Source organism: Cucurbitaria berberidis (genome assembly GCF_010015615.1).
Source record: "Cucurbitaria berberidis CBS 394.84 unplaced genomic scaffold K460scaffold_5, whole genome shotgun sequence".
NCBI lineage: Eukaryota > Fungi > Ascomycota > Dothideomycetes > Pleosporales > Cucurbitariaceae > Cucurbitaria > Cucurbitaria berberidis.
Window position 1 is genome coordinate 1,044,030 of NW_024468939.1, and position 26,203 is coordinate 1,070,232.

The window sequence follows — 26,203 nt, forward strand, 5'->3', positions numbered from 1 at the left end:
GCCTAGTCCAAGGGCGCTGAATTGCACGGGCATTCACTCGTCTCGTAAGCAGTACACACGTAAGCAAGAAAGTGCCTAGAATTATAGAATTGTATACACGCTCAGTTCAGTCACGAACGGACAGAGCAATATCTCTGACAACCCAATGTGTCCCTACAGCTTTATAAAAACGCTCTCACTTTTCTTCGTCTCTTCTTAACGTCCCCCCATAAGAAAAATGTGCAACACGCAAAAGGGTATCGAACACAGCAAAATCAAGAACATGAAAAAAAAGACGGAAAATGTCTAGTCAACTTCCTTTCCCCTCCCTTGGGTTTTCTTTTCCGTATGCTCCCACCCCAACTTAATTCCACCCACCCCTCTCATGTAACCGTCTCGGACTCCTATGATCCTCGATACCCCTTGAAGTCATGTCTCCATATCCTGTTGCATGTCTATTTCCATCTCCATTTCTCATGAAGCCATGCTCGCTTCCCAGCACGGTGCTCTCTCTATTGCTCGCTTCATACCCTGGTGGAACGGGCCACTGCATCTCATTTGAACTGAACGGATAAGTACCTAGATCCGTGTTGACGCTCGTGACATGACTCCTTAATGATGAAGGCGGCGGTAGCTGCAAGGCCTGTCTGTCCCTGAACTCAGAATCGGTGAGGCGGTATGTGTTGTCCATCCTGGATTGGCTTCGATCGTCGGCAAATCGAGAGAGCGAGCTCTCGCGAGGTCTGAAACTGTTGTAGTTGTTGTTGCTAGTGTTGTTGGCCGCTCTTGGCCCAAAGGTTTCACCTTCAAGCCTGGGTTTGCGATCATGGAACTCGCCTATGACCTTCTCGTTCTCGCGGCGCCGCTCCAACTCCTGGCGGAAGATATGTGTCGCATTGTGCGAAAGCGAGAGGTTATCAATCTTCTCGCCGAGGCGCCGGATGTCGTTTTGCATCAGTGTTGCGCCGTCGAAAGATGGCGGCGGTGCCGGTAATAACCGTTCAGGAGGGGGGCTCGGAAGACCATGTGCGACTTGTGTGTGCCCGGCAATTTCGACACTGGCCTCCCCCGCATAATAATTAGCAGTGCCGCCTCTATCTATGGTCGTTGAAGCCTCCAGTTCGACAGGCGCAGTCTGTGTAGGCATGGGATCCCAGGAACGCTGCCAACACCATGATCGATGTTGGTCAGCTTCTAGATATTCAATCTGGCCGTTGGTGACCCATTCGGGACAGCGCTTGAGATCTGTGCAGAGGAAGTGACGGACACCTTCTGTGTGTTTGAGGCCCTGAACGTCTACAGAGAGCGTGGAGAGAACCTGTAGGACGCCGTAGAGGAGGACCCAGCGCCCTAGGCGTGCTTCGCGGGGGGTGGTTTGTTTGAGATCAGTGGTGAGCTCGAACTGCTCGAACTTGTCGATAAGTGTGGATCCTGTTGCGGTTGTTAGTATTCTTTCCGTCAGGGGGTCGTGGAGGTGATTACCGTTGAAGTTAACATCTAGTTTCTCGATGTTTGTCGCATCACTGAACACAATAGACAGCTGCAAATGCGCTTTCGCGTCTTTTGTAGCATCTTTACCCTTGTCCTTCTTCATTCTGTCAAAGAAGCTCTTCTTTTCTTTTTCCTTGCTTGCTTTCGGCACTTCCCTTGGTAGTAGTGGATAAGGGTGTGGAATATGTGCATACCCATATTTGCCATCGAATGTGACGAGCATATCCGTCATGCCGAGTTCTGGCAAGTCTGCCTTGAAGTTGTCGTTCTTCCGATGGGCCATCTCCCATTTTCGGCTTGCGCGTTCCTCACGAGGGTTCCACACCACGTCACGATTGACAAGATAGTCGTACAGAGAACCGAAGTCTTCTTGCATGCCGAGCACGACCTTGCGGTTGAGCCAAGTTTTGTTGGTAGTGGGTGGCCAATTACCGTAGATGCGGGTGTAGTGATTTACGAGAAATTGACGACAAGCCTGGTAGCTTTGATAGACCGCACTGTTGGCAACTTTAGAAGCATCTTCCCAAAGGTCACTGAAATCGAAGCCTGCCAGTCTTTCCTCTGCCTCCATGACGCGTAATTGTAATGTTTTGCCTGCGAGTCCTAAATTGCGTCTAGTAACCACAGACAAGCGCTTGAAGTCTGCAAGGTCCTCTACCTGCGGCGTCATGACCCCGGCAAGATGCACGAAGCTTCCAAGGTAGCCCTGCCGCCACTTCACATTGTCCTGCTCAGACCACACAAGCAATCCTAAAGCTTGCCGAATGCTGTTGCGCACATCGTCTAGCCCATGCTGACCAAGGTAGTTGGTGATCATTTGGACACTCCGCTCTCGGGGTGTAATATTCGAGTGGTCATTACTCCCGAGGTCGTACATGACTTGGATTTGTGAATGGAGTGTACTCAACATGTCGAAAACATCGGCTCCAACGATAGGTTTGCCATGTAGCATAGCAAGGAAATTTCGGATAGCAACATGGTGTAACCTTTGACCTTGAAGTGTTTTGACCTCCCTCGGCGCTTCAAATCTTATTTCATGAGTGACGTTCTGTTTACTTGTTCTTCGGACGGGCGGAGGTGAGGTTGATCGATCCGAACGGGTAGTCTCGGAGAAATGCTGACCTCGAGAAGCAGCCCTGGAGTTCATACTAGCATAAGTCTGATCAATGTCAAATGGTGGAGGAGATCTCCCGCCAAGTGATGTTGGGCTCAACATCCTCTGTTGTCCGGGTTGAGGATAATTAGGCGAGAAATTTTGCGACGGCATTAGTGAGTCTGGGCTGTTCGGCAAAGCCCATTCATCGACATGTTCATCATCTTCATCAACTCGACCATGAAGAAGCACGTTGCTCAGCCAAATCGATCCTGAGTTCTCAAGAACATCGAGTTCGGCACGGATAGAGGGAGTCGGGCGGTCTTCGTCGACCTGCTCTTCTTTAAAGTATATCAAAACACTGCCATTCTGCATATCTTCGTCCTGGTCCACGTGGTTAGTTTCAAGGGTTGACCGCAATGAAGATAGGGCTTACGAAGTCAAAGCCACCAAACAGACGCATTCCATCCTTGCCTCCATCCCAAACTCTAAAATTCATCCAGGTTTTCTGATTGGCTGATGGATAAGAAGCAGCTGATTCGGCTCGAAATACAGGTGGTGCAGGTGTAGTCGCGACACCCCTCTTGATGGGGACGCCCCCACCTCTACCTCGAGGTGCCTTCGTCTCTTTCCCATTTGCTTGGAACTTTGTCTTCTCCTTGCCCTTGGAAGAGATGTCAGACACAGAAGCTGATCCTTCGCCTGCAGATTTTGGCACGCGGATGGCTCGAACCTCCCGCGAGTCATTCGACTGGACAGTGTTTAGTCGCGGCCGGCTACTGCTGTCATTTGTTCCGCCACTTCGTGAGGTCGCGCGACTAGTGTTGCTGGAAACTGTCATGGACCGGGAGACACCGTTCCTCAGGTTATTGAGGCTCGGCGTTGGGCGCCAGTCGGCAAATGCATCGTGGGACTGTTCGTTGATCGCTTCCGGAGCCTTTCCTTTCCCTGTAGATTTTTTGTCCTTTTTCTCGATATCTTTCTGTTGTATCTTCCGACTTCGAGCCCCTCTTGCTGACATGTCTGCTCAAGGGGAGCGCCGGAACGAATGAGTAGTGTCTAGCCTGGTATTGGTGGCCCAAGTTGCAGGATAGCAACGATAAACTTGAGTTGTTGACTAAGAACAATGACTGAACCAGGCGGCGGAATAGTCGGAATTAGGCAAGGCAGTAATAAGCATAGAGAAGCCGTTTGAAATCGAAGGGAGAGTGGTCGTAGTCCGCTCGAGGAAGTTTGTATATTAGGCTGTCTGCGCAGCTGAAAGGATTGTGTGACTGTGGCGCTCGTGGACGCGTCCAAAAGAGACGGGCGAGTGCTGCAAATAATGAAGTAGGTAGGACGCGAAGAAAAGGAACGAGAGGGTTGAAAAGGCTGAATAGACTGGCAACTGCTGTGCGACATGGAGTAGTATAAATTGAATTATTATTTTTAAAGGCCCTTCTTGTTCATCCCGCAACTCAGGCTGTGGAGCGCGCAAGGCTTCCGAATCGGGTGCAGCTAGTGGGTCTGGTACTGATAAGAGTCCCTGTCCTCCATCCATCGTACCGATGCTCTGTGTTTATTCCACCAAGCGAGAGGTTCATCTGCAGCCACAGGGTAAGACGAGCAGTGCGCAGAATAGCTGCAGAGTCAGGTGGAGAGACCAATAGTAGCCCTGGTATACTCCCTGAATTGGACGGACAGAGAGCGGGCGGCCATGGATGACAGAATCCTACTGTCTGTGATAAGGGTCGGGCTTACTGTTATGTTTCTGGGCGTCAGCAAATCCCATCACCCTGCAGCGGGAGATGAAGAGTGGTTCTTGGCTGGGGAGACGAGGGTGAAAGCCTACTAATAAGACACGATCTGGTGTGTCTCCAGTACGTCGGGAGCTACCTACTAGGCATGTCCCTATCTTCCCAGGCTTTGGAGATAGTCTAGATTCACGCAAGGTGCGTTCCTCATGTAGGTTGGAGCCAGCGGGTGTGTACGGCAGCGCTGGAGGGGAGCTTGGACCAGAGACGCGGAAGACGGCTCACGGAACCAAACAAGTTCGGCCCCGAAAGCAGTGTGTCGCTAGCAATTGTATTGTAGCAAGCAGGCGTCCATGAATAGTGGCGACATGTCCTAACCAGGCGTGATGTGATGTCTGTCGCATTTGTTGGTGTAAAATGAGGGAGGCAGACGCCAGCCTCGGGGGTGGTTTGTACTCCCAGCCACGCCCAGCCTCGCACCCCACGATCAAGTTTCCCACCACACCATACGTCACTCTTATAAGACGACGGGGAGCTGCACGCTGTAGCTGGCCCAATCCCATCCCATCGCAACTTCAAGCTGCAACCTGGCCGTTGTTGTCGCAGCCGGATCTAAACTAAAAAGGCGCCCTGTCCTACCTCTTCTTGCCTGCGACCAACTGTCTTGTCGTCTTCTTCGTTGCATCGCACCTGCCAGGCGCATCGTGATCAAACACACAGGCACCTATCCGAGCTTCACTAAAGGCAAACACCCCTCCCACTTCGAAGCTGCTCCGAATACCAAAGAACCGCCGCCATGTCCTTCTCCGGCCTGTCGTTTATGTTCTGGAGGATCTTCCAGATCATCACGCTGATACCCACGCTGGGCATGCTCGCCTGGTTTGTCGACTGGTACAACGATCGCAACCTCCTCACCCCACGATCCATCTTGGTCCTCTTCATTGTATCCGTTCTTGGAGCCGTATGGGCAATAGGGACCCTGTTCCTCTATACCCGCGCACGACACTCGGCTCACTTTGTCGCCTTCATCGACCTGCTGTTCGTTGGTGCCTTCATCGGCGCTGTCTACGAACTTCGAGGAATCGCTGATGCCGACTGCTCCAGCTGGGAGTCAAATGGCTCCTACAACGCCAATCTCGGTCTTTTCACCATCTCCGGAAACAAGTATGGCTTGAATGTGGACCGCCAATGTGCCATGCTGAAAGCTTCATGGGCATTCGGCATCATGTAAGTACACGAGTCATCATTGGAACTCATCTCAACAAACATTTCACTAATGTCTGTCCAGGAACTGCATCTTCTTCTTCATCACCATGCTACTGGCCCTTCTTGTTCATCGCCATCACCGTAACGACAACGATCGCGTTGTCTACAAGCGCGAGGTTCACCGATCTCGTCACGGCCACACTTCTCGCAGCCCACGCCGCTCGCACCAAAGCCATCGATCACGCAGCTACGTTTGAGACTTTTACCTTGTTCGCGTACAATTAGCAGTTAGCAGGGAAATGTGAAGGGGAATTTGGGCACGACTGGAGAAACGACTCTGAGACACGGAAGAGCCTGGTCATGGCTGTGATCAGATAACGAATTTCTTTGAACATGTTTCAATTTGACGAGACACCTGGTATATGGATTGGATGATCTTCTGAAATGAGCATGTACGTAGTACGTCATGGTCTACATGATGACATACTGCATCTTTCGATGAATGGCTTTGTATATAAATAATTTCATGATTGCGACCAGATCCTCCATGCAGGAAGCCCCCCGTTGTTCACGTTGTGTAAACGTTGACTCGCGTGGCCCTTGTCCAGCCCCTTGGGTCTGAACATTCCGACTAAACAGCCCGCTAATTAGGTAAACGAAAGCAAGGCATGGACAACCTTTTTCCGACGACGACGCAAGCGATGAATTTCGAAATGAGTAACTGACTAGCTTCGTCCCTGTCATTGACTTTTAACACCACCTGAGTATTCAACCATTTCACATTGAAAAAGGAGCTGAGGATTTCATTAGCCCGTCTGCCTTGGTCGAGATTAACAACTACATATGGGGTTTGATACAGAGTTGAAGAAAAGATGGCGGTCCGCGCGGTGACGCCTCACTGCATCGTTTTCACACGCTTTAAAAACCTTGGGAGCAAAGAGCGCCACCTTGTCCTATGCGGCAACTGTCAAGTCAAGTCTGAGATCGAGTTGCTTCCTGGCGACATGCTCAACACAAATAGCGCGCTACTCTTGCTCTCTCTCTCTTATACTCCCGCAACGAGGAGGCAGTGACTGGCTGCAACACTTCATCATCCTTACGGAAAGCTCATGCGCAATTCGTAGGATGCATGGATAGATCGAGGTCGGAGAACCGCATGTTCATCAGGTGCGTGCTACCCACACCAACTCTCATTTCTTCACTCTTGACATCGGGCTTGTGCAGTAGCCCGAACCTTTTTGCAGCCTTCTCAAGCCAGTTCCACTCTTGCTGCTACAGTATCCTTCTCCCAGACCTGTCTCGGAGATTCCAGTTCTGCTCTATACGCATACTTCTCCACGGGCATGTTGTGGCCCTGTAATTCGTACTGATGCTCTTTTGCCATTTTCCGTTTGCGAGCCCAGAACCAGAGACCGTAGATGGCTAGGGCGAGGACTGAGACACCACCAATTGCGACACCGGCTATGGCCCCAGAGCTGAGAGATGAGGAGGAAGACGATAGTGGAGAGGCGGAGGAGGCAAAAGTTGATGTTGGGGTTGTAGAAGCGCTTGAGGGTAGAAGAGATGTGCCGGATGGAGTGACGGAAGCAGAAGCGGTGGAGGCAGTGCGCAAACTGCTAGAGATGCTAGAGGATGAAGATTGTGAGACCTGTTCGATGTCAACATGCCGATCTTCTCAGCCACGAAATTCCCTCTGTAAAGAGATTAGGGAGGGTGCGTACCTCGAACCCTAATACTTCACTATACATGTCCGGTCCTTTTGGCCCTGATTCCTCGGCACTGCTGTGTATCAGCCATGGCGTCTCGTCAACCTCACCTAATCTAGCGTACATACCTTGGATTCTGCGTAATCTTCCACGTCCTCCCACGGCTTGACGCCTGCATCGCAATGCCCACGAAGCCCTGAAGCGGGACCGCCATCCCTGTTCCATTTCTAAACATAAATTAGCGGGATATTCAATTAGTTTACGGGGTAGGACTGCGGTACCCCAACAACCCATTCGTAAACTCCCACCCATCATCCTTCTTCATAATACTCCACTGCTGGCCCAGACCCCCACTCCGACGATACAGCATTGGAATGCCTCTACTCTGTGCTGTTAGTCCTAGCTGAAACTCTGGTCCGTAGTCGTAGTTGCGGATGAAGTAGCGGCCGCCTTGAGAATAGATCTGCCAGTTTTCAGATGAGTAGGCACCGGATGTGGTCATGTTGATAGCGCCGTTGGTGTCGAGGAAGATCCCGGCGCTGAGCGAGTAGTTGGTTAAGCTAGGGTTGCTGAATGTGTAAAAGGTCTTCGAGTCGAAGTCAGGGGTTGAACTAGCCATGATTAGGTCGTGGTTGTGACTGTCTGTTCAGTCTACATATATTGATGACCGGAAAGGTTGACAGCAGAAGAATAGCACACAGGTCTAGGCAAGAATCACCGGGTATATAGCCAAAGCGATCCATGCAGTGTGGCTAGTGCCGGGATTGCAAATATTGGGGCTGAAACCTTTGGCGCCCTTAAACAGTTCTGGGGGCCGTAATGGTTGGTAGGTACCTGGACATGCACTAAAACCAGAACACGACATGCACACCGGCAAATGACTCTCTCCCTCTGCCCGGTAATCTTTATTTTTTCCCTTCTCCCTACAAATGGAGCCATGTTCTACATTGTAAGGGATTGGTAAGAGGAGTGTTTCCTGGATACTGGCAGTTTTCGCGCGTAAATGTGCGGTCTTGAAAATTGCATGCCCCTATAAACTGGACGACTAAGGCGACCCTGCAGCAAGATTAACATTGGTTTAGCGTAAACGAAATTAGGCCGAGCTGAACATGGTGTTAAACATACAATGGAATCCAGGCTGCTAGATCGTCATTGTCTAAGGGTCAGGGTGCAACCCGAAGCTCGGGTCGGGAACGAGTCGAATATTTCTACAGCAGTAGGTGCAAGTGTATCCCGCCATGATGCAACGCACATGAATATGTCTTCCTACTGTTACAGAGTTTCTTACAACGCCTAGCCATGCAATACCGCAGACCTAACAATCCGGAATCCTCCGCAGGTGTTGGTACACGCAAGAAATATTCTTTGCTCTTACACTACCACACCCTGCATAGCGCCATTCCACCCAAACGTCTCTCGACGCATTCTCTCGCCTCCAGTATCCCTCGATCCGTCGTAAGGAACATGCATTCTCCCGGATGCGTCAATCCCTTCACATAGCTCGACTCTCTTGTCCTGGTAATCCTGCCCAAGTCTTCTGAAGTAAGCCATATCCGCCGTGTAGGCTTCGATACCAGCTTCATGTTCTTGAGTACCGGCTCATTCTGCCAGTATTTCAGCCCTAGCCATAATCTTCGTCGCGCTGGGTTTTCAGGCACATGAACTTCGTGCACTTGCTCCTTGCCCAGCGCAAGCTCTGTATTGCTCTTTCCCTTTGTCGGTGCTTCAGTGGGGTATGCGTGCCACGGCTCCACTTTCAGCGTCTCGGCCATCTTCTCGAATTGCTCTGGATCGGCTTGTGCTTGTAGAAGGAAGGGTCTGGGCGGCGCAGAGCCACCCAGTGTGACAGAGGAGAGGAAGCCTTCGCGTTGCAAACCGAGCGCGATGTTGACGTGCATCTTGGAGACGGGTATTGATGTCAGGCCGAGTCGCGCTTTCGAAGCATTTTGCAGATGTGAGCATACGTGTGCGAGATTGACGAGGGACATGTTGACGATGGTGGCAGCGGAGTTGCCCTCGATGGGCTGGGGCTCCGGGTGGGCGCGATGGCACGTCGAACAAGGATGTGAATCGAATCGCTTTGAAAAGAGTGTGGCGATGGCGATGCCTGGTGGGCCCGTGGCTGTCAATTGCGTGTGGTGTTGTCGCCGATGGACTGCTGGAGGCTCTGGAGCAAATTTCTGGATTTGGGGCTCGGAGGTCCGCAGGTCACGGGCTGCATCTGCTATTCGGTGGAGCTTGGGCGGCGCCTACCAGCCCTAGAACCAGCCTAACAAACGCGGGCGCTTCGACGACGACACAAATAGAAGACGACGCAGCCGTTGGCTGGAGCTATCGTCTGCTCATATGACAGCCCAGCTGCCTATATATATTCGATTAATCTTCGACTTTGATTCTTGTGTGCTAACCGTCGCTGCTCCTTTGCCTCGTTACGTGCTTCGGCATCTTGGCCTGTCAGATTTCATACAAGCCTCACTAGCTGACTATTCCCCGAGTCTACACTGACAGAATGCCTCCACAGCAAGGAGAAGTGTCCTTGTTGACGCTGTGAGTATCTTGCCTACTTGCGTTACACTTTGACTCCTACTAACGCTCGAACAGCTTTGCAGACATACATTACTACCTTTCCCCACCAACTCAGAGTCCCCCGCATCACCGCTTCGACAAGGGCTCGTATGTCTACCTCTACCACAATCCTATGCGCCAGAGTGGGCGTATCGAGGTAGCGAACAATGCTGGCACACCTATTCAAGATGCCTTTGCCGGCCGTAAGTCGTGACGACGATGTACTCGTACACCACACATAAGCTGACCTTGGCTCTCCCCTAGAACTGGACACCGTCAAGATTGAGCAGACATACAAGCATCCATGTTTGTTCACCCTCACGGTCGATGCCTTTCGAAGCCCGAATGGGACTCCAGCTTCCAGCCCTCACCAAGATGTGTCGCATTGGCATCTCCCAGCCCATGATCCAACAAATCAGGGGAAATACATGTATAGGCTACACACCGTGGATCTGTACTTCTGGACGCCAGATGATGCCAACCTGTTTCTAGACTCTTTACGGAGGGTACTGCAACCGCATCAATTGCAGATTGTGCACAATCCCAATGCTACGCCCATACATTCCGAGCACAAGAACGATGCCCTCAGCCCAGTTATTGCAAGACTGGAGAGCGCAGCTATATCACACTCGAGCCGAAGTCCAAGTATCAGCACCCCACTGTCATTTCCTGGTCCGCCAACTGCTCCAGCACCAGCGTCTAGCCCTCCTAATGAGCAACCGCCCAACTACGCTCCGATGGCGTACAATCCAGCTGCCCCTGCGGCACCTGAGCCTATCTCCCACCGTGAGAAGACACCGCCACCACCCGACGCTGCTAATGGCACTGGGCTCGGGACTGCTGCTTATCAAGACCAACATGCCTCGCAATATAGCAACCCATTGCAAGCCTCCTTTGCTCCCCAGCCAACTTCAGGTCCGTATGTACCCGGCCCTCCCGCACCAGGACAGGGCTTTAGTGGTCCACCAAGTGTGCAGCGAACGAATACATCGGGCTCGACTCCAGGTGCACTGCAGAGTCCTCCTTCATTCGCGCCTCCTCCGTCTGCCCCTCCAGCTAGTCAATACAGTGGACAGACTCCGCCGCCGCCAGGCCTTCAGAGAATGTCGACTGCGCCTGCACAGCAGTATGCCAACTACCCTGCCTCGCCGGGGTTTCCCCCAGCCCCACAGTCGCCTCCTGCACACACATCCTTACCTTCGCCTGGCTTCCCTCCCCAACAGCAGTATCAACCACTTGCCTCTCCGCCTATAGGAGGCTACAGCCAATACTCGTACAGCAGCACGTCTGGACAAGTTCCCGGAACGAATCCGCAAAGTATGCATCAACAGCTGTATAAACCGAGTGAGCAAGAAGCAAGTGTGGTGAATAACGCCAATCCAGCGGCACAGCGCAATTCGAACATGGGGAAACGCGTAGATAAAGTGGAAAAGGGCGTTGGGAGATTTCTGAAGAAACTAGACAAGAAATTTTGAAGGCTGCGGGTGTAATTACCATCTCCTAAGTACGTAATTGGGAGGCGAGGCGGTTTAGCGAGCGGAAGCAACCGCATAGCAGCATTGATTGACTTGATGTTCGAGACTCCCAACACTGGCCTCTGGCCTGAGCCACACTTGGATGAATTGGCGAATGCATGTGATATGCGATCACCGTGCAGTGCAAGCCCCAATCAGTGTTCAGCGCTAGCCCACGGAGAGCAGATCCTTGGAAGCGTGCAAGTGCAAGGCGTCCCCGAAATAGCAGCAGGTTTTTGGAGGATGACATACGAGCCAGCGAAGTTTGCGATGGTGATGTGAGGGGCTTTTACTTCTGATCATGTCCGCGAAATATATTGCTGTGAACGCTTCGATAACTCGTGATTCAACAACGGTCGCTTGTCTCGCAATTAGAATCGCTCACCCGCAAACACCAGCCACACCTCCCTGATGGGATGGTCCTACTGTAGAACAGCCCAGCCCTGCATCGCGCATTATTGGACATCGTTACGCTCAGTCCAGTGCCAACCTTGGCATCATCCGGGCGCAGCTCAGCCCAGAACCTTAGTCGCCTGGCAACCTTCCCTCAGTCATCATTGCAACAAGCACCCTCTCATAGTAACCCATCTCTTCCGCCGGAATCCCCGGCCACAACTACACTATTCCCACAAGTCCCGTCCCACGATTTGGACGTCTGGCGTACTAGCTCTTGACACCTGCTAGTGCGAGACAGGACCGAGGAACTGGGCAGGCCGAAGCTTGGACAACCCACCCACCTTCTCCGGACAAGTCATCTTTGTTGTGAAAACAAAACAATCACCCGTGACGCTATTCGGGTTGACTTTGGTTTGGGTTAGGTCTGGTTTGGTTCAAGGATTGAAGAGTCGAAGAGTTGACGTTTGACGGACCCAGTGCATGGGAGAGTCTTGAGGAGCCCCATGTTGTTACCCGTGCGGGACGTAAGGGGAGGCGCGTTGGAGAGAAGAATGTCAAAGCAGAATAAGACCTTCGTCGTTGTACGTCCAGTGCTTCTCAAGTATACCCACCTACTACCGCGTCGCAACTTCTCGCGTATTGAAGTTTGACTGACAAGTGGCACGTTGTAGGTATCTGTCATTGCAGCGGCCATCTTCGCGATCCTCGTAATCACATACCTCCTCACCCTCAAATTCCGCCCGCCCTTCCGAAACGAACAAAAAGCGAAGCAATCTTCGGACGATAAACTACCATCTTTATTTTCCTGGAAGAACTTGCGCAAGCGGCCTCGTCGCAATGAGTATTCGACAAGTTTACAGGATACCGAGTACCATGGGAGTACGAATAGGGAGAGTCGTGAGATGAGCGGGGCAGCATCAGCAGATCCTGAAAGGCAGAGAACTAATAGGGACAGTACTACCGGAGTCGATAGGAACACATCGGTACGCAGCGTAATGACATTGCCGGCATACTCGCCGGCAGCAAGAGAGAATGAGAGGATACTAGGACGCGAGGGCGAAAGAGCGGGCATGGACAATGTCATCGAGCTGCCAGAGACAGTAGATGAGGAGGAAAGGCAACGAGAAGAGGAGATGGAGTCGCTATATCAAATACGACTGGCGCGACGAGTTGAGGCAGCAGACCGCGAGGCAAGACGGCAAGCCCGACGCGAAGCCCGGACAAGAGGCGACGTACATGCCCTCGCAGACATCCGACGCAGAGCAGAAGAGGCTGCCGATCTCTCCGTTTCACAATTGCTCATCGCAGAGCACCAGACAAATGCCCGCACTCGCGATCGACGCGTCTCCTCTGTAGCCTACGGTGACCTAGGCGTAGCCAGACACGACGGCACACGTCTCCGCGCCAATTCTTCAGAGAGTGACAACAGACCTCTTCTTGACTCGGCTGCCTCCATCTCCGGACAGAGTGGTCGCTCGCGCGCATACACGAACAACACCGTGGATATCGACACCGAATCGCACCGACGTGGCCTCTCCGTGACCTCAATTGCACACTCCCTCGACTCCCGCACCTCCGACGACTTCAGTTTCCCCGAAGCCTCGCGCTCAAACTCGCGGTCCAACAATGGTATTAGCGACGACTTTGAGGTTGTCTCGCTCAACCCTGAGAGAAGTCATAGTGGCAGTAGAGCCCCCACGCCTAATACCGACCTCCCGCGGGAACAAGCGCCTGCGTATGAGGATCCACCAAACTACGAAAGCCCTGTGACAACGAGAGCACCGCAGCTGCCGCATCTCGAGCGGTTACCGAGTATTCATATTACGACGGAGCCGACGCCTGTCAATAGATGGTCAAATTCTACGCCGAGGTAACACAACCAGGACATGTGTTACCATACTGGCCAATTACCATTGCACATCTATCCGCAATCTCGATTTTGACTGCCACTCGAAAGGCCATCTTGACGGGCAACGAAATTTTATGAAGTCATGCTGGGTTGCAGCAGCGTTGCAAATATTCCTTCTGGTTCTATCCATGTATCTGGCGCATTGAGGTATGCAGGCCCGGCAGTCTTGTCCGGTATTTTCTCGAGTTTGGTTCGGACACACCAATGTCTAATATGAGCATCGTTAGCATCTTTACATACTGTCATTATTCTTGGAGACAGCTACTTCCATCGTTGGATGGGGAGTTGTTGAAGGACATGTGCAAATGCATAATATGGCATAGCCATGTGCAAAAAATATGATGCATATCACACCACTTTCAAAGTTTCCGGTCAGCTTTCCGGTAATTGTACCTTTTAAAGTAATGTCTTGGCGAAAGCAAAGCTGGTGAGCTTTGGCGAAATTAGATTATAGCCTGGTGCACAAGATGGGGATTAACAAAGCGTCTAGCATCCTCAGGAGCTCATACAACCAACAAACTCACCTGCTATCCACAGTCTACTTGTTGGAGGCTGTCTGAAACATGGCGAAGTGAGAGTGCCTCGCTCAAAACGACACTTTGCTGTTACTTCAGGGGCACTTTCCATGTTGGCTAAGAGGCATTTATCTCGTAGGAAGAATCTTAGCTTGATCCTGAAGCGTGTTTCCCCGACCAAAAGGATCAGGAGGAAGCTAGCCTTCAGGCGATCGGCCAGCTCTCAAAGAAGTGCCCGAGCAAGAACGGCGTATACAGCATCGAGAGAAACGACGGCTGTGACCATACGACGTGTAAGTTTGGGGCCATTTTGCCACACCAAGGTGGTGGATGTTGCTAACGAAGTCGTAAGCTTTAAATGCCGCTATGACTTTTGCTGGATTTGCCTCTGTGACTACAGCTCTGTTAGACGTCTTGGCAACTCAGCTTCCCGCAGGCTGCAAGTATCACACAAGCAGGCTCGCTTGATGCTATCTCCGTGAGGGGCTATTAAGAAGAGTGGAAATACTAGGCTACTTCAGTCTAATTGAAGACCCGATATAGTAAGGATGTGCAATCTTGTGCAGCTTTAATATTCCTTTGCTTATTTCAAATCACTAAGTGATTCATGCATTCTCAATGTGTTGTTAGCTTTCCGCGATGCCGGAATCTGCGGCCTCCGGTTGGCCGCTAATCCCGAGTCCATGGCAACTAAATTTTTGTACCGCACGTCAACAAACACAGAGCTTCACCTCCGCATTTTGCGCCATTGATTGTCTGTGGCTGTCTCAGGTATTCTCGACTAGGGGGTGACGGCATCTACAATCTTTTTTCTTTCGTTACTTTTCTTAATAATAGTCGCCGTCGCTACTTGCCTTGTGGCACCTTTCACCCAACAAACCGCCCCTGAAATAGCGCGTCGCCACACCGACCATAGCACGTAGCAATCATGTCAATCCGAGTGACGCGGTCGCAGACTGGAAATACGCCTAGGTATGCTTGCGTTGAATCAGACATCGTTCACTAGACAGAGATGAGGACTTGTGACTGACGTGCATACTACAGCAAGCCTGAACGTCCTGGTTATGTTGAGACTCCTGGACGGAGGAGGTCGCAACGCAAATCTTTCAATCGGAACATTGATGACGCGTATGATTCGACGCCGGAGCCGGAGGCATTCTCACAGTTCGATACGACTGTTGTGAAGAATGGGAATGGAGAGGCTAAGCGTAGTGTATATACCAATGGGCATACGAATGGACACACGAATGGACACGTAAACGGAAGCGCGAATGGACACGCCAAAGAATTATCCAAGAAGGATGCGCACGAATTCAAGATGGAGGCGGACAAGAACTTCGCGAAAAGAGACTCATCTGGCCAATCAGAGTTTGGGGGTGCCCTTGGAATGAGTGCCATGATGATTGGATTTCCCGCCCTCATGTACTACATGTGGATCGGAGCCATCTTCTACGATGGCAAGTTCCCCAAGCCAGCTGATGGTCAGAGCTGGCAGCAGTTCTTTGAGCACTTGTGGTTTCTCGTCAAAACGGAAGCATACCCAAACAACCGCGCATGGAGGATCTATTGGTTCTTTGGACTCGGCCAAATGGCTTTCTACATGCTCATGCCGGGAGTGTACCGTAAGGGTAAGGCTCTACCTCACATGGGCGGCAAGCAGCTCGACTACTACTGCTCCGCCATGTGGTCCTTTTACTCCAGCATCATTATCATGCTGGTTCTTCACTTCACTGGAATCTTCAAGCTTTACAGTCTCATCGATGAGTTTGGGCACATCATGAGTGTCGCCATCATCTCTGGCTTTATGTGCTCAGCTATTGCATACGTCTCAGCGCTGGTACGTGGAGTTACCATTCGCATGACCGGCTCTCCCATTGTCGACTTTTTCCTGGGTGCAGAGCTCAACCCAAGGCTTTTCGGCATCCTCGATTTCAAGATGTTCCTCGAGGTCCGCATTCCTTGGTTCATCCTCTTCTTCTTATCCCTAGGCACATGTTTAAAGCAGTACGAGCAATACGGAAAGCCGTCAATGGAAGCAATATTCCTCCTCTTTGCTCATTACCTCTACGCCGGCGCCTGCGCAAAGGGCGAGCATTTGATCATCACAACCTGGGACATGTATTACGAAAAGCTCGGCTTTATGCTCATCTTCTGGAACATGGCTGGCGTGCCCCTGTCCTACTGCCATTGCACCCTCTTCATCGCAACGCACCACCCATCAGAGTACACATGGCCGGCGTGGTTCATTGCGCTCCTCACTCTTGGATATCTCGGCATGTACTACATCTGGGATACCACCAACTCGCAAAAGAACCAGTTCCGCCAAGAAGAACGCGGCGTCGTCGAAGAGCGCACCACATTTCCCTACTTCAAGTACGGGCGCATTGCAAACCCCAAGACTATATCTACGCAAGCCGGTACTAAGATTCTCGCTGATGGGTGGTACGGCAAGGCGCGCAAGATACACTACACGTGCGATCTTTACTTCGCTCTCTCATGGGGTCTTATCACAGGCTTCAAGTCGCCCTTCCCGTGGTTCTATTCTGTATTTTTCACTGGCATGATTATCCACCGTGCGCTAAGAGACATTGAGAAGTGTAGAGAAAAGTATGGTGAAGCGTGGAGGGAATATGAGAGGCAGGTGCCTTACCTTTTCATACCCGTAAGTTCCTTGTGACACTCGTATTGTAGATCACTACTAATCTTGACCCAGGGTATCTTCTAGACGTTTGCATATCGGTTCTCTCTTCTCAAATATCTCGTTTGCTATGCCATTGAGCTCTATGCGGCTAATTTTCAACTCTGATCTTTTTGTCTGTTTAATCAGACACATTAGTGTGCGAGCTACCATGTATTCTACTATGATATTCTTCTTTTACTTCGTCGTAGGTTAGGGTGGACACCAAAGCTTTGGTATCGTAATAGTAATGCAAGATTGAAATAGAGCACCATCAAGCACAGGGAGCGGCACGAACATTGCACGTGGGTGCCAAGCCTTGCGTCAGAGGGTCCACCCTCGCATATGCCCAAAGTTTCCACCGACGACAGACCAGCATAAACCCTCAATCACACTCCTTTCGCCAACGATCACCCACACCATGGACGCACTACGCTCCGCCCTCCAACCCATTACCCACAACCTCCCCAAACCCATCGCGGACCTTGGCACCTCCCTCCTCGGCCCTGTTTGCTACAAGACACTGGTCTACAACATCGATCTCACAGCAACCGACTGTGTCAAGCTCGCCATCTCCAAAGGCCTAGGAATCGGCATCATCGGCGCGTCCAGTATCGTAAAAGTGCCCCAACTGCTCAAACTCCTCAATTCGCAATCTGCCGAGGGCCTCTCCTTTCTATCGTACCTGCTCGAGTCTAGCGCGTACCTCATCTCGCTCTCGTACAATGTGCGACACGGCTTCCCGTTCAGCACATACGGCGAAACGGCATTGATTTTGGTGCAGAATATTGCTATCGCGAGTTTGGTGCTGAAGTACAGTGGCAACTCGGTCGCCATTGCGGGGTGGATTGGCGGCTTGATAGCTGCGGGCGCGGCGCTGTTTAATGAGAGTTGGGTGGGTGACGAGAGGCTTTCGCTGCTTCAGGCTACAGCGGGTGTGCTGGGCGTTGCGAGCAAGGTGCCCCAGATCCTGACCATCTGGTCTGAGGGCGGGACGGGCCAGTTGAGCGCTTTCGCTGTAAGTTCATCCTTTTCATTTTCTCTTTTCCATGCCCGTGTTACTATGTTTCCTTCTATTATAGCTGTCACTGCTCGGAACGTTACGGCTGACTCGATGTTTGTAGGTTGTAAACTATCTCCTCGGCTCCCTGTCTCGCATCTTCACCACCCTCCAAGAGGTCGATGACCCACTTATACTCTACGGTTTCATCGCCGGCTTCGTACTCAACGCCGTCCTCTTCCTCCAGATGGTGTTCTACTGGAATGCGCCGGCCTCCAAGAATACCGAATCGAAAAAGCTAGAGAAGCCAGTAGCGGGAAATAGGAAGGACATGGCCCGTGCCGTGTCAAGCGGAGCGACTCCGTCGTATTCCAATGTTACGGGTAAGAGCCCGAGTACCAGACGTAGGGGATAATCTTGCCTCCTCCTCGCCTTTTGGTAATTTTGACATAACTCATCGATTATGGTAATCCAATAGTCCAGCTTCATTTCTAGTGTGGGCAGACTGTATCCGAAATAGAATTTGGCTCAAGGTATCACATCTTCCAAGCTTTAAGCGACGTACAACGAGTGAAGTTTAAATATAGATTGATGCACAATACATGCTACCAGGCCATGAAGGCGCCAATTTTCCCTTGAGGACCGAACCTATGCCACACCCAATGTGCAAAAAAAAAAACTCCTGTTGCTTGCTAGAGCCCAATTTGCGTGAGCATCATCACAGACATAACAGCGCTATAGCTGGTCATACAAATACCAATGCTTAGGTACACTGAATCGCTGAAAAAAGGCCGTAGACGCGCGTGTATGCGCTTGAGCAACCAAAATCACGGACGAATGAATGCAAGTGTAATTATCCCTTGATGTGGGTGCGCCCCAACTTCACTCATATTTGCTGAGGGGTAGTCCCCACAGTGTGTGGTGGAGGCGCTGGCGCATCCCCCCTCCTGTCACTCAAATCTCCCGTTGGCGACATCGTCGTTTGCTGATTCGGGATAATGGTATTTAGCGGTGGTGGAGGCGTAGGGTTGGGTGTGATGCCCACGGGAGGATGATATCCAGTATCTGTGAACCGACCGGAAACCGGGTTATAGGCGTTTGTATTCTGGGGAACCGACAATGCGTATGACTGCTGAAGCTCATAATTATCCTCATCTTCCGAAGACGAGTAATCGTACGTGTCCATTTGGCGTTGGCGCGCGGCGTCAGCGGCGAAAGGGTTCGGCGATGGCATTTGGTTCTGGTACTTGTGGACCTTTGATGACATCGTCGAATTTAGGGTCTCGCTTCTGTAGTTGCTCGACGCACCCGTGTCGCTGCGATTTACTCCATATTGGGGAGGACCGCCCCTCCTTCGTTGTGAGTCCGAAATCTGCTGGCGGAAGACATTCCCCTGTTCGCCGTTGTCTCTGGGAATTGCGGTGGTTGACGAGTATCCAGACGCCTCGCCGCGTTCCTCGTCAACTGGCTTGACCACAGGTCGTAGCGGTTGCACATCTTCATCGATCATAATGGTGGGGTTTGGAGGTACGCGTGACGCTTTGCCCCAGGCTCGAATAGGATATGCCCGTCCTTTACGCCATGTCTCCGAAACTGGCGGAAAGTATTGTCGATAAGAACCCCAGGAAACCAAGATACCAAGCGCGGCGCCAGAGAGAACATCAAAAGGGTGGTGACGGGCATCCATGATGCGCGTGCCTGTGATGAGAGCAGCGCCGAGCGCGGGGACCATTACCAGGAACGTCCTCCATACTTCACCTTTCGCGTCTAGAACATGGAGCTTTCCCGCGAGATAGATTGAGAGGTAAAACAAGCCAGCGAATGAGACTGATGAACGTGAGTGAGATTTTCGAAGGGAAGAAGAAGCATAGACATACCACTACTGTGGCCAGAGGGAAAACTCTTGAACCCGTCTTGCAGGATATAGTTGTCCGTTTGCGTGCAAATATTGATGGTTTGGAGGGTATACTTTGTCGTAGTGTCAATCTTGGCAGCATCGATGATGCAACTACACCTTGTCAGCGAACGCTCCACCTCCGCTAAGGGATGTTGTTTACCGGCTGATGAGATCCGGTCGCGGCTTCCCAATGGCATTCTTCAGAGCTCCCGTGATGGTGAATGCGGCGCCCACACTCAAACCCAAGCCTAGGATACCGCAGTTGAGCTCCCACAACCTATCCTTGAATCTATATCTCCCGGACAAGCGCTTGATGCCAGCACGGCCCACAGGCATCGCGGTCTGATGTGAGAATAACCCATCTATGACCATTGTGTATATTCCGATGATGACGGCTGGTGCCAAAACAACGTAGACACACAGCCAGAAGACGGGTACGCGCTCATGTTCGGCAAATGGATAGTGGAGGGTATAGTTCTCGAGCGAAAAGTGCTGGTGAAACGGCGGGATCTTGTCGATGATGGTGAATAGAACGATGAGAACACTATGAGTCGCGTTAATTAGCGAGAATAGACTTGGGAAGGAGGTCGTGTGCTGCGGACGACGCGGCTATTTTCTTACACTATGATTAGATAGTCGCCGATGTATCTGCTCTAATGGTCAGGTTCTAGCAATGGATTCGCAGTTCCGACTCTACGCACGAGAAGATGACCTTCTTGGGGAGTCGCTTCTTGGAGAAGGGGAGGCGCTCAGGGAGCTGTTTCGATGTCCAGTCGTCCATGGCGCACTACCACATGCAGACACTCCCGAAAACGTCCGAGTGATGCACAGGTGCAAGTGGGATGCTTTGGTACATGTACAACGTGTGGTGGAGGATTGGCAGCGCTGTCAAATGCAGGTGGTTGTATTAGAGCGGAGGTCCGCTGGTTCAACAAACAAGCGACCCTGCCAGAGAGACGCACGCGGGAAGAAAGGCGAGCCAAAGTAGACAAGAGGGCAGATGAGCGTATAAAGGACCGACTGTCAATATGCGGTGTCTCCCCAGTAGGTCAGCGCCCAGAAGTTGGCACTGAAGATGTCTGAGGCTGTACCATGGCCTCAGCTGTGGCTGTGAGGAGCTGACGCCCGCTTGGCTCTCCGCCGCTTCGACGCTAGCCACCTCCATGCTGCGCTTCCTCAAATTGGCGCTTGCGAGCACTATCATCCTCGGCGGAATCGCTTTGAGGTCGCCGTGGGGTTGGTGGGCATAAACATGGATGAATCTCTTCGGCATTGACCGACCATTGCAACGCGCTGCTTCCGAGCCGAGACGGAGGATTGCGACTTTCTTTGTGGCGCATCGAGGGAAGCGACTTCTGCAGCACTTAGCGCACAGCAGGCCAACCGGCTCATCCATTTTAACCACATTTATATCTATTCTAGGTTGCGATCTGGACGCCATTGGTCAGCGAGCAGCCTTCCATCGGGTCCATCATGACCAGCATCTCCCCTTTCAGAGTACCTGCGCCGTATCTTTGTTTTGCCATTGGCGCAGCATCTCTTGTGAGTCTAGTCTTTCTGCGATCTATATCAAGATCCTCAGAAGTAGACAAGCGCAAGACCATCCCTTCTCCAAACGCAACAGTACTCTCCCCTCTATCGGAAGAGGGGGTCCAAAAACTGCCATACCCTCCGGATACATTACCTGGAGCAAGAGACGTAAAGTCGCACTATGGCAGCATTCGAGTGTACGAATGGGGCCCTGCCGATGGAGAGCGCATGTTGCTCATCCATGGTATATCGACACCAAGCATTGCGTTGACTGACTTGGCGTACAAACTCGTCGGGAAAGGATGTCGAGTGATGTTGTTCGGTAGGTGAACGCTTTTGTGTCGCTTTTTAAGCGTATCCTTTGCTTGTCCTACTCTGACTAGTCTTGTCTCATATCATCTTATATTTTGATCCCTATTGTGCAAAAAACTACACATCTCGTAGCACGTCTGAACTATTACATTACTGTCATTCTTCCTTCTGAATCGTGATTGCGTTCCTTCCTCTTGCAATAGCATTTACCTAACGTGCCATCACTTACCATCGACCGCTACAGATCTCTTTGGCCGCGGCTACTCCTCCGCACCCACTCCCAAGGACCACCACTATGACTCCGCTCTGTACACGTATCAGATCCTCGTCTGTCTAAATTCCTCGCCAATCGCCTGGTCACCATTTACCATTGTTGGCGTACGTGATCCTCCAATTGATCAACTACACGTAATATATATACTAACTTTATACGACTCACTTTTAGTACTCCCTCGGCGGCGCGCTAGCAGCAGACTTTACATCGTACTTCCCCATCTTAATCAAAGGGCTCGTCCTCGTTGCGCCAGGAGGGCTTATCCGCAATCGGCACATCAGCTGGAAGAACAAACTGCTATATCAAAGTGGAGGGTGGGTGCCCGAGTGGATAGTTGAGCGCATGGTAGCGAAGAGGCTGTGGACAGGGCCGGAGACTAGTGGGCAGATAGAAGCAGAGCCTGACGCTGTCGAGAACGCGGAAACCACTACGACTTCGCGCAATAACGCCGTCTATTTGTCTTCGAGACATACTTTGTTACCGAGCAACCCTTACAGCACCGTCTCTGCAGTCGTGAACTGGCAGATTGCGCACCATCCTGGCTTTGTTCCAGCATTTGTATCGTCGATTCGGTACGCGCCGATACACGATCAACACGATCGCTGGCAAATCATCAGAGAGAATATTGAAAAGAAGAATGGGAAGTTGGAGAAGGTGTGGCTAGTGCTGGGAGAGACGGATCCAATTATCGTGGCCGAGGAGCTGGCCGAGGATGCAAAGGGTATATTAGGGAAGGAAATTGTGACTGTGAGAGTTGTAAAAGACGTCGGGCATGAGATTGCTATTGAAAGGGCGGATTCGATTGTAGACATTGTGGGGAGGGCCTTAGAGAGGGAGGAGTGGTAGTGTAACACTCACAAACAATTGGAAAGTGAGAGGTAAATTTTCAAAGAAATAAATGTCTCAGTGCCTTGTGAACAGAGAATCTCATATAAAAGAAGGATAGACATTGTGCGATGTGATCAAACGGAATAGAGATGGGATGAGAATGAGGTTTGATTCAGAGTTATAACATGCGACGAGGCTGAAGTTCACCGAGTGACTAGAGAAGATGAATGGAGGAATAATTGCGGTTGATTGAGTGTTTACTCGAACACATCTATTCAAATCTTGAAGATGGTGGAGGAAAACCAATGCTCCCAAGAACGCCGGGTATATAAATGACTAACCCAAATAGATGATCATACAGGTCATTATATGTCACCATGTTTCCTCGTCACGTTCACTCCCCAAATCACACCTAATTAGCGATTACCCAATGGCATCCTAGTCAAACCGCACGGATCTAGCAACAACCATCTAAACATGCTGCTGCTGCCTAAACGGTTCGTACGCTGTGCCACTCGTACCATGTCCAGCCGCACCGGCATACCCAGTGTGCTGTGCCTGCTGTCCGCCAAATGCCGGGCTAGCAACACGCTCGTAGGTGTAAGGAGTCTTCTCCACGACGACCTTCTTGTGGGGCGACTTGCCGGAGCAGCAGCACACAGAGATGAGCCAGAAGAAGCCCGAGGCGACAGAGAAGGCGACGCCGAGCCAAAGGACGGTTAGCATCTTCGTACCCATTGAGGCGTCGATGTCGTACGGCTTGAGCACAGATTTGAAGACGCCGACCAGGGCTGCGTAGATTGCGGTTGCGGTTGTGGCGGCTGCTAGCGCGAAGATGGTTTGCGCCTGGCAAAGTACGTCAGTAAATGATGGGGATATATCGAAAGTGAGAATCGGTAGGACTTACAGTAGACACAATGGTGGTGACCAGACTTCCCCAGCGGCTGAAGATGGCGAAGAAGCCAATAACAAACTCGACAGCCGACAGGATCAGCGTAATAACAAATGCCCAATTCATGAACCCCGCAGCCTTCTTGTATGCGTTGAGAACCTTTTGCATGTCATCCCCAAGAGCCTTCTGTGCACTGGTATCCTTGAGCTCCCACACCGAGAAGGGATCGAACCAGAAGCTGAACTTGCGAGACGAGCAGTGAGTTATGGTTTCCTTGCCGTCCTTGTCCTTGTCGCCCTCGCAATACGACCACAGGCCGACTTGGTAGAAGTCCTTGAGCTCTTTCGAGGAGGCGGCGCCTTGCAGGGCTTTGACAAGGTCGGTGTCAGGTTTTACGCTGTCGGGTAGGTGATCGATGACATTCTGAGGGTCGGCGTTGAAACCGCTTGTGTCTGCCTGTGATGGGTGTTAGAAGGTTGTTTGTAGAGTTGGATTGTTTTGGGGCCAAACACGTACTTTGAAGAAATACAGGTCGCGCCCCAATGCAGTGCTAGGTGCATTATTGCCTTTCCACGGCGTCTGACCGATCACGACAAGAACAATGCATATCAGCGATGCAAGGGTGAGTAGCATGGGCGTGAGAATACACGCGAAGCGCCCGACTTTGCCCATGTTTGCGGTTGTTTGTTCCCAAGGTCTTGAAACCTGGCGCGGCTGGGGTCACTCAGAAGTCGCTCTTGACTTGAAGCAGCAACGATGGTGAATCCGGGGATATGATAGGCGGCACGAAGAGACAGATGACGTGAATGAGCAAGAAGGCTGAACGACAGATGAGTGGGACACAGAAGAGGGCCAGCATGAGCTTTTTGTACATGTACAATCCCCGGCTCCACCACAGCTGAGGGTAAGGCCCCAGGAAGGGGGCAGGGCACATAACTAGGGCCCGTGCATGGCGGGATAGCTTGGACTTGAATGGTCAATTCTAGGAGAGGTACATCATAGCGTTCACCAGCCTCACAGGGCGTGCGACTAAGGTGGACGAGTTGCTGACACGCTATGCTCGTTGCAGTATGAATAGCCAGCCTTGGGATGCGACGTCGGATGGCGGTGCTGGGCCTCGTGTCTGTAGTTTAGCTGCGAAATCACGCGCGGGCCGCGATATTTGCTACACAAGAAGAAATGGCTTGTCCACGCAGCCCGTGTTTGTGTTTGTTGTTCTAGCAACCGAACATGGTGACCACCATTGCAACCAGGTCACGGCAATCAATCCACCCACAGTTGTCGCGGTATTATCCAAGGAGCCATGCCCAGATAGCGTCGTAGATGAAACGCGTACCATCGGTAGCCCATCAGCCCGGCGAAATGCCTCCCGCGACGACCATCATAGATTGTTCAGACATTCAGACATGCCCATCATCTCATCTGACAGCACAAACCTGAGCAATAATAGTACAACTCAGTGCTGGGAGAACAGGCGCCGAAGACACACGACCTTGAGAGTGCAACCTGAGAGCCATCCCTTGGCTAAACACTTCTAAGCATCCTCGCAATTATCTCGCTTCCTCAGCCCAGTATTTGATCAGGGTTATTTTTGGACTTTGATCCTTCGTCCGCAGCAAACAAGCACTAACCAAATTTAGCAAGAGGACAAACGGCCCGCTTTGTTGCGCCAAGAGACTTTGGAAGGCTGAATCGCGGCGGTCTGTGCAGACGGTCGGCCATTGTGGAGATGATGGTGGAAAGTGGGAGAGATACAGATAGAGGAGTGGAGGAGGGGATCATTGTTTGCAGGGTATGCTCTCATTTGATCGAGTTCAACGAGTTCGACAAGGCTCCTCCAACTACAGGCTATGCCACGTGCTTGTGAATACGCGTACACCCGAGGCGCGTCCCCACGCTCTCTTCCCTGGTTATTCGCACCCCTTCCACAATCATCATATACATGTAGACATGACCAAGTCACCAAAGGTCGGAAAATGATTTGTGTTGTTTGCAGAAAATCGCCAATCTTGGCTGGATTGTTCTATCTTGCATCTGCACAGCTGTGCCGTAGCCTGCTCTTCGTTGGCCCTGCTCGACGCCGCGGACGCGCGTCGACCCCTCAAGAGTCAGACACGTAATAAATCTCTTTCGCAGATCCCCACCATGTACAAACACACCCATCTCTACAACTAGAACGTGCCAGCATGTCAGAAATGCCGAAACCACTTGTAAACGTGAATCCCATCACGTCGTACATAGAGTGACCAGATGGTCATGAACAAAACAGAAACAAACATAAGAAATAGATACCGCGAGCGTGATTCCAAAATGCAAAATGGTATGAACAGTGCCGCGCGGACCCCCACCGCGTGCACAGAAAATAGAAGCGAAATATGCAGTAATCATACGAGAGATAACCCGCTCTTCGGGTTGCCAAAATGCTGCGTGAACGATAGGAAATGCCTCTGCTGAGGCTGGTGCAGACATTAGAGGTTAAGACTAGTGTCTACTGTACGTTGCTCCTTAGAACGCCGGTGCAAATGTGTTGCAAGTCGCTGAAGCCCAAATTCTATGGTTACAAACGCGAGTGGCTCTCGCGTGACGAAGGTTGTGGGGTTGAAGTGAAAATGGCATCTTGAGTTCCATCGAGGCCTTCATGCCCGAGGGCGGAGCCGAGTGCACTTTGCCATCTGGCTCGGCTTCG

General features: G+C 51.5%; 15 protein-coding genes across 15 annotated transcripts; 7 read left to right on the top strand and 8 right to left on the bottom strand.

The window, feature by feature from the left end:
- Nucleotides 1-343: 343 nt before the first annotated feature.
- On the bottom strand, nt 344-3,584 carry K460DRAFT_291524 (uncharacterized protein; the record flags this gene model as incomplete). Its single annotated transcript, XM_040929288.1, has 3 exons — nt 344-1,410; nt 1,462-2,947; nt 3,000-3,584. The coding sequence occupies 3 exons, from the start codon at nt 3,582-3,584 to the stop codon at nt 344-346; spliced, it is 3,138 nt and encodes a 1,045-aa protein (XP_040784280.1).
- On the bottom strand, nt 3,470-4,534 carry K460DRAFT_369726 (uncharacterized protein). The gene has a single exon (XM_040934010.1). The coding sequence runs from the start codon at nt 4,101-4,103 to the stop codon at nt 3,804-3,806; it is 300 nt and encodes a 99-aa protein (XP_040784281.1). The 5' UTR covers nt 4,104-4,534; the 3' UTR covers nt 3,470-3,803.
- A 558-nt stretch (nt 4,535-5,092) lies between these two features.
- K460DRAFT_358438 (uncharacterized protein) lies at nt 5,093-5,759 on the top strand (the record flags this gene model as incomplete). The annotated part of the gene is made up of 2 exons (XM_040932105.1): nt 5,093-5,523; nt 5,585-5,759. 2 exons carry the CDS (start codon nt 5,093-5,095, stop codon nt 5,757-5,759), a joined length of 606 nt encoding a protein of 201 aa, XP_040784282.1.
- Nucleotides 5,760-6,498: 739 nt separating this feature from the next.
- On the bottom strand, nt 6,499-8,080 carry K460DRAFT_171952 (uncharacterized protein). The gene is made up of 4 exons (XM_040926970.1): nt 7,490-8,080; nt 7,337-7,435; nt 7,224-7,281; nt 6,499-7,150 (listed from the first exon to the last, which is right to left on the bottom strand). Exons 1-4 carry the CDS (start codon nt 7,825-7,827, stop codon nt 6,752-6,754), a joined length of 894 nt encoding a protein of 297 aa, XP_040784283.1. The 5' UTR covers nt 7,828-8,080; the 3' UTR covers nt 6,499-6,751.
- Nucleotides 8,081-8,299: 219 nt separating this feature from the next.
- On the bottom strand, nt 8,300-9,379 carry K460DRAFT_369729 (ribosomal protein S8). The gene has a single exon (XM_040934011.1). The coding sequence runs from the start codon at nt 9,194-9,196 to the stop codon at nt 8,585-8,587; it is 612 nt and encodes a 203-aa protein (XP_040784284.1). The 5' UTR covers nt 9,197-9,379; the 3' UTR covers nt 8,300-8,584.
- A 338-nt stretch (nt 9,380-9,717) lies between these two features.
- K460DRAFT_358441 (uncharacterized protein) lies at nt 9,718-11,248 on the top strand (the record flags this gene model as incomplete). Its single annotated transcript, XM_040932106.1, has 3 exons — nt 9,718-9,755; nt 9,810-9,976; nt 10,038-11,248. 3 exons carry the CDS (start codon nt 9,718-9,720, stop codon nt 11,246-11,248), a joined length of 1,416 nt encoding a protein of 471 aa, XP_040784285.1.
- A 938-nt stretch (nt 11,249-12,186) lies between these two features.
- K460DRAFT_379746 (uncharacterized protein) lies at nt 12,187-13,557 on the top strand (the record flags this gene model as incomplete). The annotated part of the gene is made up of 2 exons (XM_040935191.1): nt 12,187-12,264; nt 12,355-13,557. 2 exons carry the CDS (start codon nt 12,187-12,189, stop codon nt 13,555-13,557), a joined length of 1,281 nt encoding a protein of 426 aa, XP_040784286.1.
- A 1,478-nt stretch (nt 13,558-15,035) lies between these two features.
- K460DRAFT_409176 (uncharacterized protein) lies at nt 15,036-16,832 on the top strand (the record flags this gene model as incomplete). The annotated part of the gene is made up of 3 exons (XM_040937228.1): nt 15,036-15,079; nt 15,152-16,769; nt 16,821-16,832. The coding sequence occupies 3 exons, from the start codon at nt 15,036-15,038 to the stop codon at nt 16,830-16,832; spliced, it is 1,674 nt and encodes a 557-aa protein (XP_040784287.1).
- Nucleotides 16,833-17,190: 358 nt separating this feature from the next.
- K460DRAFT_344846 (mannose-P-dolichol utilization defect 1 protein) lies at nt 17,191-18,199 on the top strand (the record flags this gene model as incomplete). The annotated part of the gene is made up of 2 exons (XM_040931264.1): nt 17,191-17,802; nt 17,909-18,199. The coding sequence occupies exons 1-2, from the start codon at nt 17,206-17,208 to the stop codon at nt 18,197-18,199; spliced, it is 888 nt and encodes a 295-aa protein (XP_040784288.1). The 5' UTR covers nt 17,191-17,205.
- A 94-nt stretch (nt 18,200-18,293) lies between these two features.
- On the top strand, nt 18,294-18,611 carry K460DRAFT_171992 (uncharacterized protein). The gene has a single exon (XM_040926971.1). The coding sequence runs from the start codon at nt 18,387-18,389 to the stop codon at nt 18,549-18,551; it is 165 nt and encodes a 54-aa protein (XP_040784289.1). The 5' UTR covers nt 18,294-18,386; the 3' UTR covers nt 18,552-18,611.
- K460DRAFT_171940 (lipid phosphate phosphatase-like protein 1) lies at nt 18,472-20,811 on the bottom strand. The gene is made up of 5 exons (XM_040926969.1): nt 20,383-20,811; nt 20,303-20,329; nt 19,842-20,225; nt 19,662-19,792; nt 18,472-19,611 (listed from the first exon to the last, which is right to left on the bottom strand). The coding sequence occupies exons 1-5, from the start codon at nt 20,460-20,462 to the stop codon at nt 18,671-18,673; spliced, it is 1,563 nt and encodes a 520-aa protein (XP_040784290.1). The 5' UTR covers nt 20,463-20,811; the 3' UTR covers nt 18,472-18,670.
- On the bottom strand, nt 20,389-21,278 carry K460DRAFT_369734 (uncharacterized protein). Its single transcript, XM_040934012.1, has one exon. It carries the CDS (start codon nt 21,075-21,077, stop codon nt 20,610-20,612), a length of 468 nt encoding a protein of 155 aa, XP_040784291.1. The 5' UTR covers nt 21,078-21,278; the 3' UTR covers nt 20,389-20,609.
- Nucleotides 21,155-22,643, top strand: K460DRAFT_379750 (alpha/beta-hydrolase; the record flags this gene model as incomplete). Its single annotated transcript, XM_040935192.1, has 3 exons — nt 21,155-21,533; nt 21,768-21,901; nt 21,969-22,643. 3 exons carry the CDS (start codon nt 21,155-21,157, stop codon nt 22,641-22,643), a joined length of 1,188 nt encoding a protein of 395 aa, XP_040784292.1.
- A 32-nt stretch (nt 22,644-22,675) lies between these two features.
- On the bottom strand, nt 22,676-24,454 carry K460DRAFT_369737 (integral membrane protein-like protein). Its single transcript, XM_040934013.1, has 3 exons — nt 24,034-24,454; nt 23,533-23,973; nt 22,676-23,471 (listed from the first exon to the last, which is right to left on the bottom strand). The coding sequence occupies exons 1-3, from the start codon at nt 24,187-24,189 to the stop codon at nt 23,097-23,099; spliced, it is 972 nt and encodes a 323-aa protein (XP_040784293.1). The 5' UTR covers nt 24,190-24,454; the 3' UTR covers nt 22,676-23,096.
- A 1,236-nt stretch (nt 24,455-25,690) lies between these two features.
- Nucleotides 25,691-26,130, bottom strand: K460DRAFT_172284 (uncharacterized protein). Its single transcript, XM_040926973.1, has one exon. It carries the CDS (start codon nt 25,984-25,986, stop codon nt 25,744-25,746), a length of 243 nt encoding a protein of 80 aa, XP_040784294.1. The 5' UTR covers nt 25,987-26,130; the 3' UTR covers nt 25,691-25,743.
- Between the last annotated feature and the right edge of the window lie 73 nt (nt 26,131-26,203).

Bases quoted from the DNA above. Each gene is read 5' to 3' on its own strand.
- K460DRAFT_369729 (XM_040934011.1), bottom strand. From the start codon at position 9,196: ATGTCCCTCGTCAATCTCGCACACGTATGCTCACATCTGCAAAATGCT.
- K460DRAFT_171940 (XM_040926969.1), bottom strand. From the start codon at position 20,462: ATGGACGACTGGACATCGAAACAGCTCCCTGAGCGCCTCCCCTTCTCC. The intron at 20,330-20,382 runs GTGCGTAGAGTC...CCATTAGAGCAG, and splicing joins CCCAAGAAGGTCATCTTCTC to ATACATCGGCGACTATCTAA. The intron at 19,612-19,661 runs GTATGTCTATGC...CACGTTCATCAG, and splicing joins TCCCTCTGGCCACAGTAGTG to TCTCATTCGCTGGCTTGTTT.
- K460DRAFT_172284 (XM_040926973.1), bottom strand. From the start codon at position 25,986: ATGTCTGCACCAGCCTCAGCAGAGGCATTTCCTATCGTTCACGCAGCA.
- K460DRAFT_369726 (XM_040934010.1), bottom strand. From the start codon at position 4,103: ATGGATGGAGGACAGGGACTCTTATCAGTACCAGACCCACTAGCTGCA.
- K460DRAFT_369734 (XM_040934012.1), bottom strand. From the start codon at position 21,077: ATGGATGAGCCGGTTGGCCTGCTGTGCGCTAAGTGCTGCAGAAGTCGC.
- K460DRAFT_171992 (XM_040926971.1), top strand. From the start codon at position 18,387: ATGCTACCAGGCCATGAAGGCGCCAATTTTCCCTTGAGGACCGAACCT.
- K460DRAFT_171952 (XM_040926970.1), bottom strand. From the start codon at position 7,827: ATGGCTAGTTCAACCCCTGACTTCGACTCGAAGACCTTTTACACATTC. The intron at 7,282-7,336 runs GTATGTACGCTA...GATACACAGCAG, and splicing joins AAGATTACGCAGAATCCAAG to TGCCGAGGAATCAGGGCCAA. The intron at 7,151-7,223 runs GTACGCACCCTC...GACATCGAACAG, and splicing joins GTGAAGTATTAGGGTTCGAG to GTCTCACAATCTTCATCCTC.
- K460DRAFT_369737 (XM_040934013.1), bottom strand. From the start codon at position 24,189: ATGGGCAAAGTCGGGCGCTTCGCGTGTATTCTCACGCCCATGCTACTC. The intron at 23,974-24,033 runs GTACGTGTTTGG...CACCCATCACAG, and splicing joins GCGACCTGTATTTCTTCAAA to GCAGACACAAGCGGTTTCAA. The intron at 23,472-23,532 runs GTAAGTCCTACC...GTACTTTGCCAG, and splicing joins TCACCACCATTGTGTCTACT to GCGCAAACCATCTTCGCGCT.